Source organism: Neolamprologus brichardi, chromosome 9, assembly GCF_056152115.1.
Source record: "Neolamprologus brichardi isolate AB-2024 chromosome 9, ASM5615211v1, whole genome shotgun sequence".
NCBI lineage: Eukaryota > Metazoa > Chordata > Actinopteri > Cichliformes > Cichlidae > Neolamprologus > Neolamprologus brichardi.
This window is the reverse complement of record NC_142112.1, coordinates 26,615,909-26,632,843: the sequence shown is the minus strand read 5'-3', so window position 1 is coordinate 26,632,843 and position 16,935 is coordinate 26,615,909. Positions and strand designations below refer to the sequence as shown.

Sequence of the window (16,935 nt, the reverse complement as noted above, 5' to 3'; positions counted from 1 at the left end):
GATCTACGTGGGTTAACGACTGAGTTTTGCCGCGCAAGTTTCGGTTTTATTTTCAAAGAAATAGGCTCGTTTGCGCTCACGTGTCCGGTTGCTCTCAAGCACGAGCTTAAATCCTGTCTGGATTCAAACAACACCCCCTTTAACGATGTCCGTGGTGCTCCACGGAAGACTCGGCTGGGTTTTGGATTCATGCTCGCTCATCGATCGGGGATATTCGCCGTGCATACGATGGAGAGAGAAGCAGAAGTCAGCTGTGAAGTGTAGTTTCAAAAGGCAGTGCTTCCACGTTTTTAAGAGCTACTATAACGAGAATAACAGAGCAGGTGTGGATGCAGGGAACACGGAGGTACTGCAAAAAACATGCAAACCCTCAAAGGTAAATGCTGCTGCATGAAAGTGCACGTTTTTTTTTCATATTCCCACATGAATCAAATCAAACTTCCTAGAATATGTATATGTTTGGGGGAATAAATCGTTCATATATATTTCTAGAAGACAGTTTTGCACATTTTTATGACGTAAAAAGATTAAAAAAAAAATGCCTTTATAACGACGAGGAGTATACACCTTTTAATGAAACATGACATATCTGTTGATATAATGCATAAAGGCATGAGGGAATGCATAAATATTTAAATTTTAATGTTATTTATCGTTGTTGTGGTTGTTGTTTTACTAAAAGGTTAGTGACTGTTCAAACATTTACTTGTTATAATTGTCAGGGTCTTCTGGTTTTTGCGGTAGTAATACCCACTTTCTGTCCATAAAGGTTATGTACAGAATTACTGACATCTGAATTGAATCTGAATCTGAATTAACATCTGAATTGCTACTGGCAATGCAAACAAAGCTCTTACTATGGTTGTACAGGTTGTACAAATAGTCTGTAACAACATGACAGTCACCTCTACCAGGGGCTCCAAGGAGCCCGATGCTCTGTAATTCAACGCATAAGCACAAGCCATACCTGCAATACCAAAAAGCACTTGACAATAAGCACTTTTAAGACCAAAAAGATGCTCAGCTATCAAACAGTTCGCCTACAGCACCTGTAGCATGTTGACAGTCACCTGGCAGGATCATCTGCTGCAGGGATTACTCTTTTTTTGTAGGATAGCTCTGTAGATAACATCTCACTGGTTCTCTTCCACAGTTTCCTCTTTAACAGGGTAGATTTCCCACTCAGCCCACATTCAGTGGCATCTAGCATCTTTGTGAGAGACATATAAGGTTTCTTGATCATTTCTTATTTCATTCTATCTTATATTATCTATCCTCCATTCAACAGCCAGCTCCTATTGAAAGCTTTTTCACTCTTCACTTTAAGAGGGAGGTTGGGTGTGGCATGTGTCACATGACATAAGTACTAGTTTTATGTCATATACTAGTACTGACATCAGTTTTGTCAGTGGTCATTATGTCAGACTCTGAGGACATTCCTGTTCACACCCAACAAACCTACCTGGTTGTGCCAAAAGGTTGGTTTCTATTGTCGTGATCGTGTTTATGTTATGCAGGACATAAAATACTGATGTGTTGTAAAAGTTAATAAGGAACCCTCTTAACCATAGTGAACTTAAAGCTCAGGAGTTGCTAATATATTAATGCATTTTCACCTTGTTCTTATCAAGCAGTCCAGTAACATGCAACAGTGAGCAAGCAAGTAAACCAAGGATCCTGACACTGAAGCAGAAAAATACAATTACAAAGTAGCATTTTATACCTGCTACTTTTATGGTGACTTACAATAATGAAGAATCCAGACTGATTGGATTTATTTTAACTCACATAAAATCTGCAAACAGACTTGCACAAAGTTATTCTGCTTATTTCAGCACCACTGATATTTGTTTAAATATTAAAATGACAGCTATGGAAAACTTAACTCTGTCAGCTCAGTTTAATGCCAGATCAGTAGAATTTACTTTTGAGTTTGACACAGTGGATTACAGTGGTGCTACTGCTTGCTTGGTTGGAGCTGTAAAGAACAATACCATGATCATTTTGCTCTTTGTTGTGCTTACTCTTTATCACTTCATCAATTTGACTTACAGAAAAGGAAACGAAAACACCATGAACTCAACCAAGGGGAAATTGATTCACTGGTCTTTCACGAGAAGGTAGGCTGATACTTATTCTGAGCCTTAACTACAAATAAGATATAATCTGTCATCTGTCAATAGATTTGTTCTTGCAGGGACTGTATTGCCCCACTGAAGTTAAAGCATTACAAAGAGAAAAAATGATTGGGGATAATCAGAGTTACAAGAAGTCTATGGAAAAAGTGGTCAAAGTGTAAACTTACCTGTCAAACTGACAGATACAGTTATCCACAGAATCTTCCTGTTTGAGCCAATGTAATAGATCACACTTTTATTCATATAAGTCAATTATTAGCAGTATGATTGTTGTTAATTTATTCATTAATGCTTCTTTTAAATATCTGATTTATATATGGCTTAGTGTTATTTGTTTTATATCTACACAATAATACACCATTCATAACAAACATAACAATGAAATGGACCTTTTTATTGTAATGTGTTATGATTTCTAACTCAAAACATGACATCACAATGTCACTTTGTGATAAAGTAAATGTTATTTATACTTGTATTATAGTTTTAATTTTAAGTCATTTTAGTTAAAAGTCATATTTTTAGAGAATTTCAATACGCCAGTGCACAGATATGGGCTGAAGAGCACTACATGGACAAAGTAGTGAAGCTCTCTGTCCACATATTTTGTGCTGATGTTAATGCCAGAGGAGGTTTGGAACTTGCAGTTATTCGGTCCAGAGTGTTGGCAACTTTTATGCACTATAATCCTCAGCACTACGCAACCTCATTATGTAACTTTATGTGGTCTTCCACTCTGTGGCTGAGTTGCTGTGATTGCTAAATGCTTCCACTTTGCTTCCACTCGATCCCTCCTAGATATTCCACGTGGAATATCTAGGAGGGAAGACATTTCACAAGCTGACCTATTGCAACAGTTACATCCGATTACATCAGCACGCTCAAATTCAGGGAGCTCTTTAGGACGACCCCTCCTTTTACAAATGTTTTTAAAGGCAGACTAAAGGTGCTTCATTTGATTCATCTGTGGTGATGGGACTGAGAACAACTAAATTGAAAGATTAATAAGTATGCACTTTTGTAAGATGTCCATTTTTGAGGCATTGTAAAATAATTAAAAGACAACATCTCTACAACTGCTGCATTGACTTTTATCTCCAACACTTTCAATCAGTGACGCTTTGTTTCAAGTTATTGTGCATTCATCCAAGTTTAAAATATTAGAGGTAAGAAGCTGGTTTAGTATTCAGACTAAATAATCTCTGTTATGTGCCATGACACAGATAAAGTCTGTTATTCTGGAGGGAACCAAGTACTTGGTGGATTCTGCACAACTGCTCGGCTATCTGAATGGACAGACAAACGTGGACAAAGAGCCTCTTCCTTCACAGGAGTCCAAGCTCGCTGCTCTTTGTGAAATGGCTAAAGATCTCCCTCTGGTGGAGGATGAGGAGCAGGAACGGGGCGCTCAGTTACTTGTTGGCGAGGATGGCTGTACGTCTCACGTCGACTTGTTCTCTCAGGTGACAGAGAACAAGGCGGACTGGGCTACCGTGGTTACGCTGATGGGAGAGGAGTATGTAATACCCCCCCACACGGCTTTCCTGCTGTCTGATTTCACGAGGATACAACCATTAGTCCACTGTGAGTAAAACACTGGGAGCAGTGCATGTGAACTAGAAAGAACTGAAACAAAGGTTATTAAAAAGGTTTTTTTTTTTTAAAGCCTTACAATTCTGTGTGCTTGTGGTACCATTATTTGAAAGGCAAAAGTTTATGCTTCTGTGAGGCAAAAACACAGGCACTCTTCCCTGAACTTAAGTGTTGTAAGTAACTGTGGTATGGCTCAGTGTAATTTCTCATCGTCTCAAGAGAGATCTTGTTTGTTGTTTCACAGCCGGACATTCTTTGCTTGTTTCTCACACAGACGGAACAAGGTTCGACCTAATCGTTATGGATCCACCATGGGAAAACAAGTCTGTGAAAAGAAGTCGCAGGTAATTCGGTATTCTAGTATTTTTGGAGGCGTGACGCAAAAGAGGATAAAACTTTATAGATTTCTGGGTATGAAATTTCCATCTTAAAAGAGGATATAAAGCAGGGTGAATAGGAAGAACAAATAAGAGAGCTTCTAAGAAAAGAAACTGATAAAGTCAGTATTTTCGCGCATGTCCCCGTACTGTAAAATATTATGGTCTTACCATGGATATTAATCAGAGAGATATTTTCATCCCAGTCTGTTTTATGAAAAGGATTTTGAGGCCTCAAGAGCTTAAAACATTCAGTGTCCTCTAAGAAAAAAGCTGCCTAAAGCCATAACGTAAGGAAATATCAGCATTATTAGAATTAATAATCATAATGCATAACAAATGTCCTGACAATCCAGCTAATCCTTTTTATACATTTCTATCAAAATTACTCACAGTGATTATAAAGAAGAAGTCATGCAATCACTAGAGTCAGAAAAATATATCATCTGTGAACCAAAACTGTTTGTGCATACAACAGATGTGAAGCTTTCTCACTAAATTTGCAAAAAACATGACCTGAAAAGTTCATATAACTCATTAAACTTGTAAAGGTTAATCACTCTGAACCTCCAGATTTCAGCCTGATGGTGGCACCAGACAAAAACTGGTTGAAGAAGCGAAAATGGCTAGAAAATAAAGAAAAGTAATGGGCATGGTGGTTGTATTTAGAATAGAATAGAATAGAATAGAATAAACCTTTATTATCCCACAGTTGAGAAATTTACACTGACTATATCAATTTTCTCACTGAAGATACGGCTCGTTGCCCTCATCCCAGCTAAAGCGGCTCCCTATTCCCCTGCTGGCATCTCCAAACTGTTTAGTGGTGACCTGGGTGACAAACCGGCCAAGCCACCTGCGTTTTGTCCGTGATGAGCTGTATCCACATTGGGGCGTAGAAGTTGTGGCCGAATGGTTCTGGGTCAAGGTACAGATAATACAGAACTTTCAACTAATTAATTGTTTAGGAACTGAAAGCATTACCTGCTAATGTCAATCCAAGTGTTTTTAAGACGATGCTATTTCTCCTCAGGTCACCACATTTGGGCAATTTGTGTTTCCGCTAGACTCACCACACAAGAAACCGTATGAAGTCTTGGTCCTGGGCCGATATCGTTGCTCTGCTGATATCTCAGAGAGGTGTGAAATGTTTGAGTTTCATATTGTACCGTGCAAAAATGTGTGCAAACATAAAGCAAAATACAGTGTATGAGGCAAAAACTGAGTTTGTACAATTCTAACGAGCTTGAAAAGATAAGCTCTTAGATGAGCTTTCGTGTCAGTTCTAGTCCTCAGAAAGAAGATAGCTCCTCAGGCACCTTCTTCTTCATTTCATCGGACCATAATATGGAGAAATGAGGACTGACTCAAGACTTTTGCAGGACTGGATATATAAATCATAGTTTCTCAGTCATTTGGGTCATTTTAGTCTTGAGTGTTTGAAGGAGAGCAGAATGACTTTTTTAGACCCTTGAACACATTTTGCTTCTCATCCAAGAGTTTTTTTCAGTTCCAAACTGATGGAGAGTCCAAGGTATTTGACCCTTAGTGGAGTTTGTCCCCTTGGACGTGGTCCTGAGGGTCGCTGACACACTAAAGGTGTCGCATGAACCAAAGTGTGAAAAAAGGCGTGGTCATTACCGCCATCGAGACTAAGGTGTGAAATCTCTGTAAGACATTGTTCCTCTCCACCATCATGCTGCACTGTAGGTGGCTGATAGCAGGAGGATTTATCCCTGAAGTTATATGGTAAGCTATCACAGGTGTGAAAGCAACGTCTAAGTATATCACTTCTTTAGGTTTGCATGTATCAAATGTAACATCTTGATATTATTCAAGGCAACAGCAGCTCTGGAATTTAAAAGGTGTGAAACCTCTGTAAGACATTGTCCCACACCACGATCACGTGAACTATCCAGGTCACCTGAGGCAAGGTGTGAGTGGGGGTTGAAATGCCTGGGAGGAGATCTCAAAACTGTATTGCAGGCGGCTGATAGCTGGTGTCGTAAGCCACCACCTCTGTTCAGTGATGGTTGTTCGCATAGATGGCCTCCTTTATTTCTTCAGCTTTTCAAATCATATTTATGCTGACAGACTTGTGTACCCTCTTTCAGCCCCTCAGAGACATCAGAGGTGCCTGTGGAGGATCAGCGTTTGATTGTCAGTGTCCCATCAGCTCTGCACTCTCAGAAGCCTTCGCTGTCAGGTGAATACTCAAGTACAGTGTAGTGTCTTTGCCACCAGAGGGCAATAGTGTCACATCAATGATCGTTACCTTGATACACAACTTGAGTGATAAGCTCTGAATTCTGCTATCACAAGTGTGTGTGTGTGTGTGTGTGTGTATACGTCGCTTCATCAGTATATTCATCAGTATATTCTTCAGTACATGTATGAAATATAACATCTTGATGTTAGTAGCAGTAATTGCAGCTCTTGAATTTAAAACACCCACAATGTGTTTTTTTTTTGTAAAGGAAGATAATTAACTACAGATTCATCACTTTACTTTTACAGCCACACAATTTTATGAATGAATTTGTTCTCCACTGCGAAAAAACTTTGTGTCTTTTCAAAATGTCTGCAGATTGGAGGAGAAAATACTGCTTCAGCTCATAACTACACTTAAATTCATTAAATCATCAACCTCTGACAGGACTGGCTCGTCAGAGCGGCCACTTCTACTGCTCACATTTCAGTTTTGTCCTGTTTGCACTGATTGGGTTAAACCTTGATTCCAGCATCCACTCTGCTCCTTAGAATCAATGTAAGACCTTGACAATGAATATGCAGAGACTATGAAAAAGAGAGGCTTGACGTCATCTCACGCCCTCTCAGGGGAACGCGATTTATTATTGTGCAGTATGGAGAGCAAAACATGGCCAGTGTTTGCTGGCGCCCTCTCAGCATCACAGAAACGCCTCTGTCTCATGGCACTAGTTCAGTATTGTGAAAATAAAGATTTAAATCATAATGATTGCTTTTGCGAGTCTGTGATGCCATAGAGATTAAGCAGATTAGGATACAATTTGTGTTCAGTCTCCATGTGTGATTCTGTGTTTGTGGCAAAGCCTCTCAGCAGGTTTAATCAGAATTGGTTTGTTTGTTATTTTCTGCTGTGGAAGATTTTTATAACTTGGAATATATGAACTTGGAAAAACAGCAATCAAAGATCTAGTTATACTTTAAAAAATGGTGACCGCATATAGAAAATGTGTTGCACTTTTTCCACTGCATTGCATACAAAGTAGTACTACTAAATGACCAGAATGAGCAGCATCTACACTGTGTTACAACTCTAGCTACTATGCACGCTCTGTTATTCTACACGAGGTGTGAAAGCGCCGTTGGATGTGGGTGTGTCTCAGATGTGACGGTGCAATGTGTGTTGAAATCTTGGGAAAGGTTTTGCCAACTCTTGCGGAGATGCCAACCATTTTCATTTAGCCATTTGAGATGATAAGTTAACACCTAGAGGCTTAAGGGATGAGCTTTTCCTTTTCTTCACACCTACAATAGATTATGCAACTGCTAGAAATCTCAACACCTTAGGTATTAACCAACCTGACCTTCCTCTTTTTTTCTCAGTTCAAAATGTCACCCCGGTAATTCTGCTGTACTTTTTCTTTCATGTAGCATGTCAGCATGTGAGCAGCCTTGATAGCGTGTTGAGAAAGTCTGACCCACTTCTGTTCCCCGACTCAGATGGGGCTCATATCACTGACATACTTGGTTGCTATGGAGAGATAAGGGACACCATTACTCCGCTATGGGTACAAAACGTCTTTGCCAGATGGTCACACTGCAGAAAAAAAATGGTTCGAGCTTCTCTGAAAGACAAGACATGTGTTTTTTATTAATTAGGCCCCCCTGCAATTTCAAAACTTGTGAGAATCCCCTCCCAATTTGGGATTTTAATTGGCACCTTAGTAGCTGTGCCTAATATTCAAGAAAAGGCACACTACCAGTTGTTTTATCAAATTGCTTTAAATTGGGGTGTGGCTCTGAGAGCGATCTGTGTGACATTTTGCATGGTTTTTTAGCTCTGCGAGGCTGTGACACTGAAGTACATCACGTAAACATGCTGCTGTCTCTGTTTTTCAGTACAGAATATTTACATGGATGAGCTTACATGTTAATAAAACGTGCTTTTTTTCATTTGGTTATGGCAGATGGCAACTTCATACAGCTGGTAAAGCAAACATGTTTGCAAACGCACCTTAAATATCAGGAGATTACAACCAGGAGATACAGGGGAGCGCTGGTCTTTAATTTGGAGTCAAATATTTGCTCTTCTTTTGCTTTTTACTTAAGGGGAAATAAACAACTCTTCACCTGCTTGTCACCAACTGTCACAACCAGGGAGTGACAGATACGAAAGCGTGTTTAACGTATTGCTCTTTATGGGTCATACTAAATTTTTGACTCTAATATTACTAGTGGAATCACCTTACTGCGCATGTTCCATTTTCAGCTAACTACGTGTTGATGCAAATATCAAATCAACCAGTCATATAGTAACAACTCAACGTATTTTATGCATGTAGACATGGTCAAGACGACCTGCTGAAGTTCAAACTGAGCATCAGAATAGAGAAGAAAAATCATTTAAAGTGACTTTGAACGTAGGATTGTTGTTGGTCTGAGTATTTCAGAAACTGCTGATTTACTGGGATTTTTCCACACAACCATCTCTAGGTTTTAAAGAGAATGGTACGAAAAACAGAACATATCCAATGAGTGGCAGCTCTCTGGGTGAAAATGCCTTGTTGATATCAGAGGTCAGAGGAGTGTCACTGCTGTCATCTAAGAACAGGAAACTGAGGCTACAGTTCACACGGGCTCATCAAAATCAGAAAATAGAAGATTGGAAAAATGTTGCTTGGTTTGATAAGTCTTGACTTTTGCTGCAACATTCACACGGTAGGGTCAGAATTTGGCTTAAACAACACGATGGCATGGATCCATCCTGCCTTGTATGAACATTACAGGTCATGGTGGTGCTGTAAATGTATGGGGAATATTTTCCTGGCACATTTTAGGCCCCTTAATACCAACTGTACATTGGTATTAAGGGGCCTACTGCTGCCTACTGCTGTGTTTTTGCTGACCGTGTCCATCCCTTTATGACCAGAGATTACCCATCCCTTGATTGCTGCTTCCAGCAGGATATTGTGCCATATCACAAAGCTCAAATCATCTCAAATCGAACACGACACTGAGTTCACTGTAAGTAAAAGGCCTCCACATTCTCAGATATCAATCCAACAGAGGAACTTTGGGATGAGGTGGAACAGGAGATTCACATCAGGCCAACAAATTGTGCAGCAGCTGTGTGATGTTGTCATGTCAATATGGACCAAAATCTCAGGGATGTTTTCAGCTTCTTGTTGAATCTGTGCCACAAAGAATTCAGGCAGCGCTGAAGTAAAAAGGGCTCCATTGTAGTAGCAAGGTGTCTGGTCAGTGTATGCTTGGCTACATCGTCTGCAATGCAGGACTTTACAATTTTCATAGTGCCTCCATCACAGATGACACATAAATGAAATTTGTTAAAAACATGCTTGAAATGAAGGGTTTGGATTCAATTCTTATCTTCTTTAAAAACAATGTAACAATAGGGAACAGCTTCTTGTTGATAACTGACATAAAAATAGGCTAACTTATAGCACTTTGTGTTAAGACACTAGTTATTTAATTGGGTGTAGTAAAAACAAATGGAAAAAATATCTGTTAGTAACATTTTTTTTATGTTATTATGTATTTGCTTTCAATTATGTATCAATATATGAATAAAAATCAACATGGTTCCAAAGCCAAACACAGTGGGACACCACAAATTAATATCTGAAATTAATATCTTAATAGTAGTCAATTCCATGATTATGTTAATGATATTTTATTCATAAATAAGTAGAATATAAACACAGTGTGGCTGAACAGCATATTGAGGAATCATAATGGAGACAAAGGACATTAGTTGGTACAATGTAAGGGAGCTAATGAAGAAGAATCAGTTTGGTTTTGCTTGGTTAATCCTGATGAGGATTTGGGAAGTCTGCAAGGAAGAATATCTAACAGCGAAAGTGTCAGGAGAGTAGTGAAATAACACCTTCCTTTGCCTCGTGTTAGTCTTGGCAGAAGTTTGATACACCGTCCCATTTTAAAGGTAGGATAATTAGACCTTTTATTCTGTATTCAACTTTGAGAGCTGAGTCACCGATAGGAGCTGAATTACTTGCAGAGCTGCATGTTTGGCCTTTCCTCACCGTGACTGTCTCTCTTTGACGTGCATAGGAAGAAAAAAATGCGGGACAGGACAGCACATTCGGCAGGATCGGTTTGGGGATCTGGCTTTTGAGCTCATTAACTCCGTGAGTGTTGGCTGAGGCAAGTGTCAGGGTGGTTTGAGAATGCACAAGAGCAGACAGAGTAACACAGGGGCAGAGGAAGTGATACGTATCTGTCAGGTGTGCCTCTCCTGGAATATCATTCCTTATAGAGCCAAGGTCACTGGCAGTCTCCACACAGAAAAATCAGTGCTATGGCGTGAAGGAGCTGGGAAACTGCCAGCTCTGTCCTCTGCCTATTACAGGGAAACAGGCAAAGTTTTGATTTTTTAGTCACACTGAAAAGCACTAGTTTACATTAATGTAACAGTGACATATAAATGTAAATTAAGTACAAAACATTAGAAAAATGAACTTCTTTTGAAATATCCTATTAAATGCACTCAATTTAGATGTTGTTACCCAGCTGAACATCTCTTATAGGCCCTATAGATGTCTCTAGTAGGTTCTGTCTTCTACCAGCCAGTGGGCTCACTGAGAAGAACGCCTCATTGTTCAGTGGTTAAACTATTTACCCTTTAAAACAGCACCGAGAGTCTTCATAAGAAAGAGTGGTGGTGGTATAAGTCAGCTGTTTGAGATGCATTGTTTGGACTTACTTTTACTCACTGTTTCATTTAGTTGAGGTAAAAAAACAGTTTGGGTTATAAAAAAAATGTCAATATTAAAATGATTACGTACATATTTTCACAACTTTATTTATATATTGCAAAGCACACCAGAGTGAAAATGGATGGAAATATTCACGTGGCTAGAAAAAATTGTCCTCCATCCATCCATCCATCACTGTTTATCTTGATTTGCGTCATGGAAACAGCAGCATTCTAAGCGGACACACCCAAACCTCCCTCTTACTGGCCACCTCCTCCAGCTTATCCACCGAGTGGCCACCGAGGCTTTCTCAAGCCAGTCCAGAGACATAATTCTTCAGCGGGTCCTGGGTCTACCCCGGAGCCTTCTACCAGTAGAATATGCTGAAAACACCTCACCTAGGAAGTGTCTAATCAGATGCCCTTACCATCTCATTTGGCTCCTTTTGATGTGAAGGAGTAGCGGCTCTTCTGTGAGCTCCTCCCAAATGACTGAACTCCTCACCCTATCTCTTAAGTAAGAGGCCAGCCACTCTTCAGAGAAAGCTAATTTCTGCCACTTGTACCGATTATTTCATTCTTTTGGTCCCTACTCAGAGTTCGTAACCATAGTTGACGGTGTGAAGTTGAGGTGCAAAACCGTCAACTTCTGTGATCTACGATGCTGGGCAGTAATTAGCACTGTTGCCTCACAGCAAGGAGGTCATGGGTTTGAGTCTAACATCTGGGTGGGGCCTTTCTGCATGGCGTTGGCATGTTTCCCCTGTGTTTCCATGGTTTCTGTCAGAGTACTCCAGTTTCCTCCACAGTCCAAAGAAATGCAGTTAACAGGGTTATGGTGATAGGTGAAGTGAATTAATGTGAATTTTGGCTACAGGCAGCAAAAGATTTGTGATTTTCAGTTATTTTCCAGAGCTAATCACCATATTATCACAAACAGACTGCATGTAACTCCCAACTTGACTCCATTCATATGCAGACTGACTTTTTCTTACTATTTCTTAAAGGTGGTGGCCACAGACCTGGTTTCCATCTTTAAAGCAACCATTTTGAAATCAATGAGTTTAGTCAGTATGAGATTTACATGTTCTTCTCACACAACCACTAAAGTCGTTTTACATAACCCAACATTTCCTGATTATAATAGACATTAACAGCTAACATAATCAGTAGCACTGATAACAATGAGTTATACTGGCTAATTCATATATCATTGAACTCATATGAATGTAGAAGTTTTAAAATTTGAGCTCTTTTATCAATGGCTCACATTTGCACACTGATGGATCCGTAGGAGGCCATGTGGGTTCTGTAGCTTGTGTTAGGACATTTGACTGGAGGAGCTAGGTTCAAATCCACTCCACCACAGCCACCATGTGGAGAGGCTCAGACAGTCATGTTACATTTGTATGAATTTATTGAAAGACACAAGGTTTACAGCTTGTCACATCCTTTTATAGTAAATTGAAGGTAATATATTTTAAATATAGGGAACTCAAGAGCCACTGGAGCTTTAATTTTAAGTACTAAGTGTCTTGCTACAGGTATGTGTGTGCTGACATACTGGCTTGTTGTAAGAGAGGTATATAAGCAAACCTGTAAAGATAATTACGCAAGAGCTGGGATGAAATTCAGTGGCAACAGGTTTCAGCGATGAATCTGCATTTGAAATATTTGGATTAAGTCATTGTAAGGAAGAAATCAGGAGAGAGCTGCGTTTCAGACAGTAGTGTTGCTGATCTTATCAAAATTAATGGAACTATGAACAAAGAAAAGTAATGTTGGATTTTGAATGGAACAAAAGGCAGCCAAGATCCAAAGAAGAGATTTGAATGTCCTTCAAAGAAACTTATTCTTAAAGACTAGCTACAAATTACAGGAAAGTTTATCTGACAGAGTTCAGGCTGTGTTCAAGACTTTTAAACTGTTAAATGCCCAAATTTACCAGGTAAATAGCTTACTAAATTGTACACTGTTTTACTTTATATACTTTTTTCCTGTTTTCCTAGAAAAAACTAATGAAATGAGGGATGGCTCAACACTTATGCACAGTATTTCATGTTGAGGGATAAAGCGGTATCGCCACATCTCCACCTTCCCCTCACTTCTCCTCAGTCCCATACAATGGATGCTTTCAAACATGCATTTCCTACTACGATCTCAGACTGGCTTTACGCATTCGTAGGTCAGAGTTCACCTTTGAGAAAGCCCTATTTGGGAGGCTGTAGCCTCTCAGCAAATACAACACTACCCTATTGTTTGGAAGTGGTAGAAGTTGCCGTGTGATTGTGTTTTGACGTATTTCAGCTGACATTAAAGTTGTGTGTTGTCTTTTGTAATTTTGACATGTAATTGTGATGCTGTACATACTAAAGCAGAGATATGTAGGCTGGTAGGCGAGATTGTGTTCTTTTATTATCCCAGTCCGTCAAATCTTGTTGAGTTTAGGTTTCACATCATAGGTGTGAAACTTTAGGTTTGTTAGGTCTCCAGGTGAAATATGAAAGGAGTATTTTCCAGTTTGCACAGTGAGGACTGTAAATAACAGGGCAGACACCGAAAGCCTTATAATATGCAATAATAACTCTCCCTCATTGCTTTCCCTTCACAGAGGTACTGAAGCCATACATTGGAGCTGAAGCCAAGTGCTTGGAGCTGTTTGCAAGAAGTCTTCAACCAGGATGGACCAGCTGGGGCAATGAAGTGCTCAAATTCCAGCACGTTAGCTATTTCAATTTGACACCTGTAGATGAAAAAGTAGAAGTTGAGGATGACCGCACAACCAAAGAAAAACAAGCACAAGAGTTCGATTCACCTGGGAAAACCTGACCTCCTGACCGGTGTCCCTCCACTGTGAGCCTGTGACTGACCTCTGACACCTGTTAGATCAGTAATTTAGTTTGTATTTAACGGTGATTCAGCGCCAAAATGTTTCTCTACCAGTTTCTTTTGATCTGTGCTCTTCATGCATGTGGGACCTTTGATTTCTTTTTTTTTGGTCTGTGTGCATTTTTAAGGTAGCGAAACACAAGTCTGATGAGGCAGCTGGAGAGATGAAAGTGCATTTCAGTGCAGCTGTTTTGAACCCAGCTTCCCACGCTGCAATCAGATAAACAACACTTTTATTTTTTTTATTTGCCTTTTTAGTAATGTTTGGCACATTGTGCGTCTTAAGGATGATCAAAGTATTTCTATTTTTACTTATTTTATGCTGTTTCTAGCTGAATTTCAAAGAAGAAACACTTTCATAGTGAATGCATGCTGGGTTGCTTATCCTTTAAAGTTTTTCACACGAACAAGCCACTGATGTCTCCTTCACTCTGCCTTTTGCCCTGTCAAGGGCACCCGGTTCTATCATTGGATCATTTGTCGCTGAATCCTTCCTCATTTTTCAATGAAAGATGAACTCGTCCCATGTCACACTTCTAACCAGCTAACCTGCCTTTTCCTGTTGACTCTCTAACGAGTTTGTTGGTGTCTGCATTTGGATGAACGCCGCTGCCTTTGAGACAGATCAGGATGAGTTATGGCCACTGCAGCAGCGTGCACATCACAGCTAATGAAGCCAGACCGTGTCTTCTGCAGGATTACATATACATCACCTTGTCAAGTTCTCTACCTTTGTGTCTATAACACACACGGGCACATTAGTGTATTCCTTACACTGTATGTCACAGTGGCATCATCCATTTATTTGTGAAGTCCTGTTTTGTGGATCTTAACATTTTAATAGATTGAAGTGAGTAATAGAAGTGAGCATATTCGGATATTTGCATATTTGAATAAGAGGGTGAAGTGCTGATTTTGAAGATGGGATGAATCGATAGTGCAGGTGCATGTTGAGTATTGCCAAGTATGGTAGCCATTAACTATAGAAACCAAAGCCAGTTTTTATATTACGTTGTTAAAGTGCCTATTTACCTGGTAAAGTTGGGCATTTAAGGTTTTGTACAACGTGGGATTATATGGGAACTGACTTACTTTTGGTGCATGAACAGATAGAAAACATAGAATTAGCTTCCAGATCTGAAAAGTGATGTCAGCATCGAAATGCTTTGACCCTGCATTGTGTTCACATCCACCATGTCTCGTCAGTGCATGTCTCGAAGTTCTCCAGAAGCCTGGTAATGAACTAATCATTTGATTCAGGTTTGTTGACCCAGAGTGAGATCTAAATCCTGCAGGACACTGGCCCTCGAGGCCTGGAGTTTGACACCCTGCTCTAGCTGGTTCTGGTCCTATAGAAATCTGTGTAAAAAAACAGCCCTCTTTCCTCAGTGAACACTTTGCTCATGACTTTATAAGTTCAGTCACTCCTTTCAGGTCTTAGTCAAAAAAAATATTAACCAATTAACTTAAACATTTTGCACATTTTGGTCATTCTAAGCATGACAAAGGAAGATTATCCAGGATCTGCTCATTAGATAATAACTTGTTTACCAATGACCATGCAGTTTCACAGTCAGATTAACCGCTCACTTGTCATACCTGGTTTCAAATCCCTAAAATGGCAACATGAAAATCCCACAGCTTAAAAGCTCAATGGCAGGACTTTACAAATCAAAGCGTGGCTGCAGCCATCTTTTAAACTCTGTGTGTTTTAGCAACACATTCTCACTCCCAAAGCGTAACATTTTACGCTAGGTGACAAATTGTCAACATATTACGTTTTCGGCTACCCACCACGTTCCTAAATGACGACCTGAGGAAATATGAGAACCGTCTGGACTGAATCTACACGTTCGCTCTTTTTCTTCAAATCGCTTACAAACACGCTATTTAACGTCATTAAAGTCCTGGTTAAGATCAGGAATAAGGTTATGGTTAGGGATAGGGATAAGGTTAGGTTTAGGGCTGGAATACAGGGCTGGAACGTCTATTACCGCGGGAGCGTCATTGCACTGGATTTCAGCCATAACCCGCTGCGTACCATAAGAACGCCGAAGGTCTCCTTTCGCGTTCCTCAGGCCGCGGGACGTGACAAAACGTCGGCATGTTACGCCTTGGGAGTGAGAACGGGCTGGTTTTAGAGCCAGTCTCTTGTGGTCATTGGAGGAACTACAGTTTTTGGGACTGTTTTAAGGTGTTACTCAAAATAAGTAAAGCTGTTTAACATTAAACAAACCAGAAGGTCCATATTGATATAACTCATAACTCCTGCCACTGTTGAAAGATGTAAATTTTCTGTTACTACCTTTGTGTGTCTTAAACTAAGCATTTTTTAAAACTTGAATTGAGAACATGCTGACATACTGTTTTCTTTTTTCTTAACACTGTTTGCTGACCTGTTGACAGTAGTGGTTGGCGGATCGATCCAAATATCGATAGTTTCAATACCAACTTTGATATTGGTATCAGATCGATGTTAGCGCAATAGGATCGATGCTGTGTTTCTATCCCTAAAGTTTAGTATGTAGTCCATGAACTGTGATAAATAAATGCATTTCTTTAGAAAACACACTATGAAAAATGTCTAAACCTTTTTAACTACCACATCACATTTTTTTTAAGCCTATAACACAAAGCACTTTAGAGATAGGTACAGTTACATTCAAGCGCTCCAAAAACCCCAGTTTCAAAATGAAAAGACAAGCTGAAAAGTGTTTTTGTTGTGTTAGCTGATTCTTGTGCAAAGTAAAAATCACAGGGATTTAATGGTCATTAAAATGTGTTCAGAATTCATAAATCATGACACACAGCTCTCCCCTATGCAAGCTGCCTTTAAAGGTCAAAAGTATTTTAATGAGTAGAACATTGAACCACATCATTCATCTGTCCTTCTGTACTGCAGGCTGGGTCACTTTCGCCTTTCTCCTGAACGTACTCCTGATAGTATCCAAACTTTATGAGCTACAACTGACCACTAGATATCCACATTAAAGTTTAT

At 39.7% G+C, this 16,935-nt stretch overlaps 1 protein-coding gene across 3 annotated transcripts; it reads left to right on the top strand.

Moving 5' to 3' along the window:
* The first annotated feature begins 6 nt into the window (after nt 1-6).
* On the top strand, nt 7-16,499 carry mettl4 (methyltransferase 4, N6-adenosine). Of its 3 annotated transcripts, none has more exons than XM_006795028.3 (8): nt 7-376; nt 2,055-2,120; nt 3,362-3,722; nt 4,006-4,075; nt 4,862-5,036; nt 5,142-5,248; nt 6,223-6,314; nt 13,660-16,499. In XM_006795028.3, the coding sequence occupies exons 1-8, from the start codon at nt 146-148 to the stop codon at nt 13,875-13,877; spliced, it is 1,320 nt and encodes a 439-aa protein (XP_006795091.2). In that variant the 5' UTR covers nt 7-145; the 3' UTR covers nt 13,878-16,499. The 3 variants fall into 3 exon arrangements, with proteins under 3 accessions (XP_006795091.2, XP_035765543.2, XP_087702337.1); XM_035909650.2 differs by having other exon boundaries at nt 3,976-4,075; XM_087846211.1 differs by lacking the exon at nt 13,660-16,499 and adding an exon at nt 6,696-6,928 and having other exon boundaries at nt 3,976-4,075.
* The last annotated feature ends 436 nt before the right edge of the window (nt 16,500-16,935 follow it).

Bases quoted from the DNA above. Each gene is read 5' to 3' on its own strand.
- mettl4 (XM_035909650.2), top strand. From the start codon at position 146: ATGTCCGTGGTGCTCCACGGAAGACTCGGCTGGGTTTTGGATTCATGC. The intron at 3,723-3,975 runs GTGAGTAAAACA...GTTGTTTCACAG, and splicing joins GATACAACCATTAGTCCACT to CCGGACATTCTTTGCTTGTT. The intron at 5,249-6,222 runs GTGTGAAATGTT...ACCCTCTTTCAG, and splicing joins TCTGCTGATATCTCAGAGAG to CCCCTCAGAGACATCAGAGG.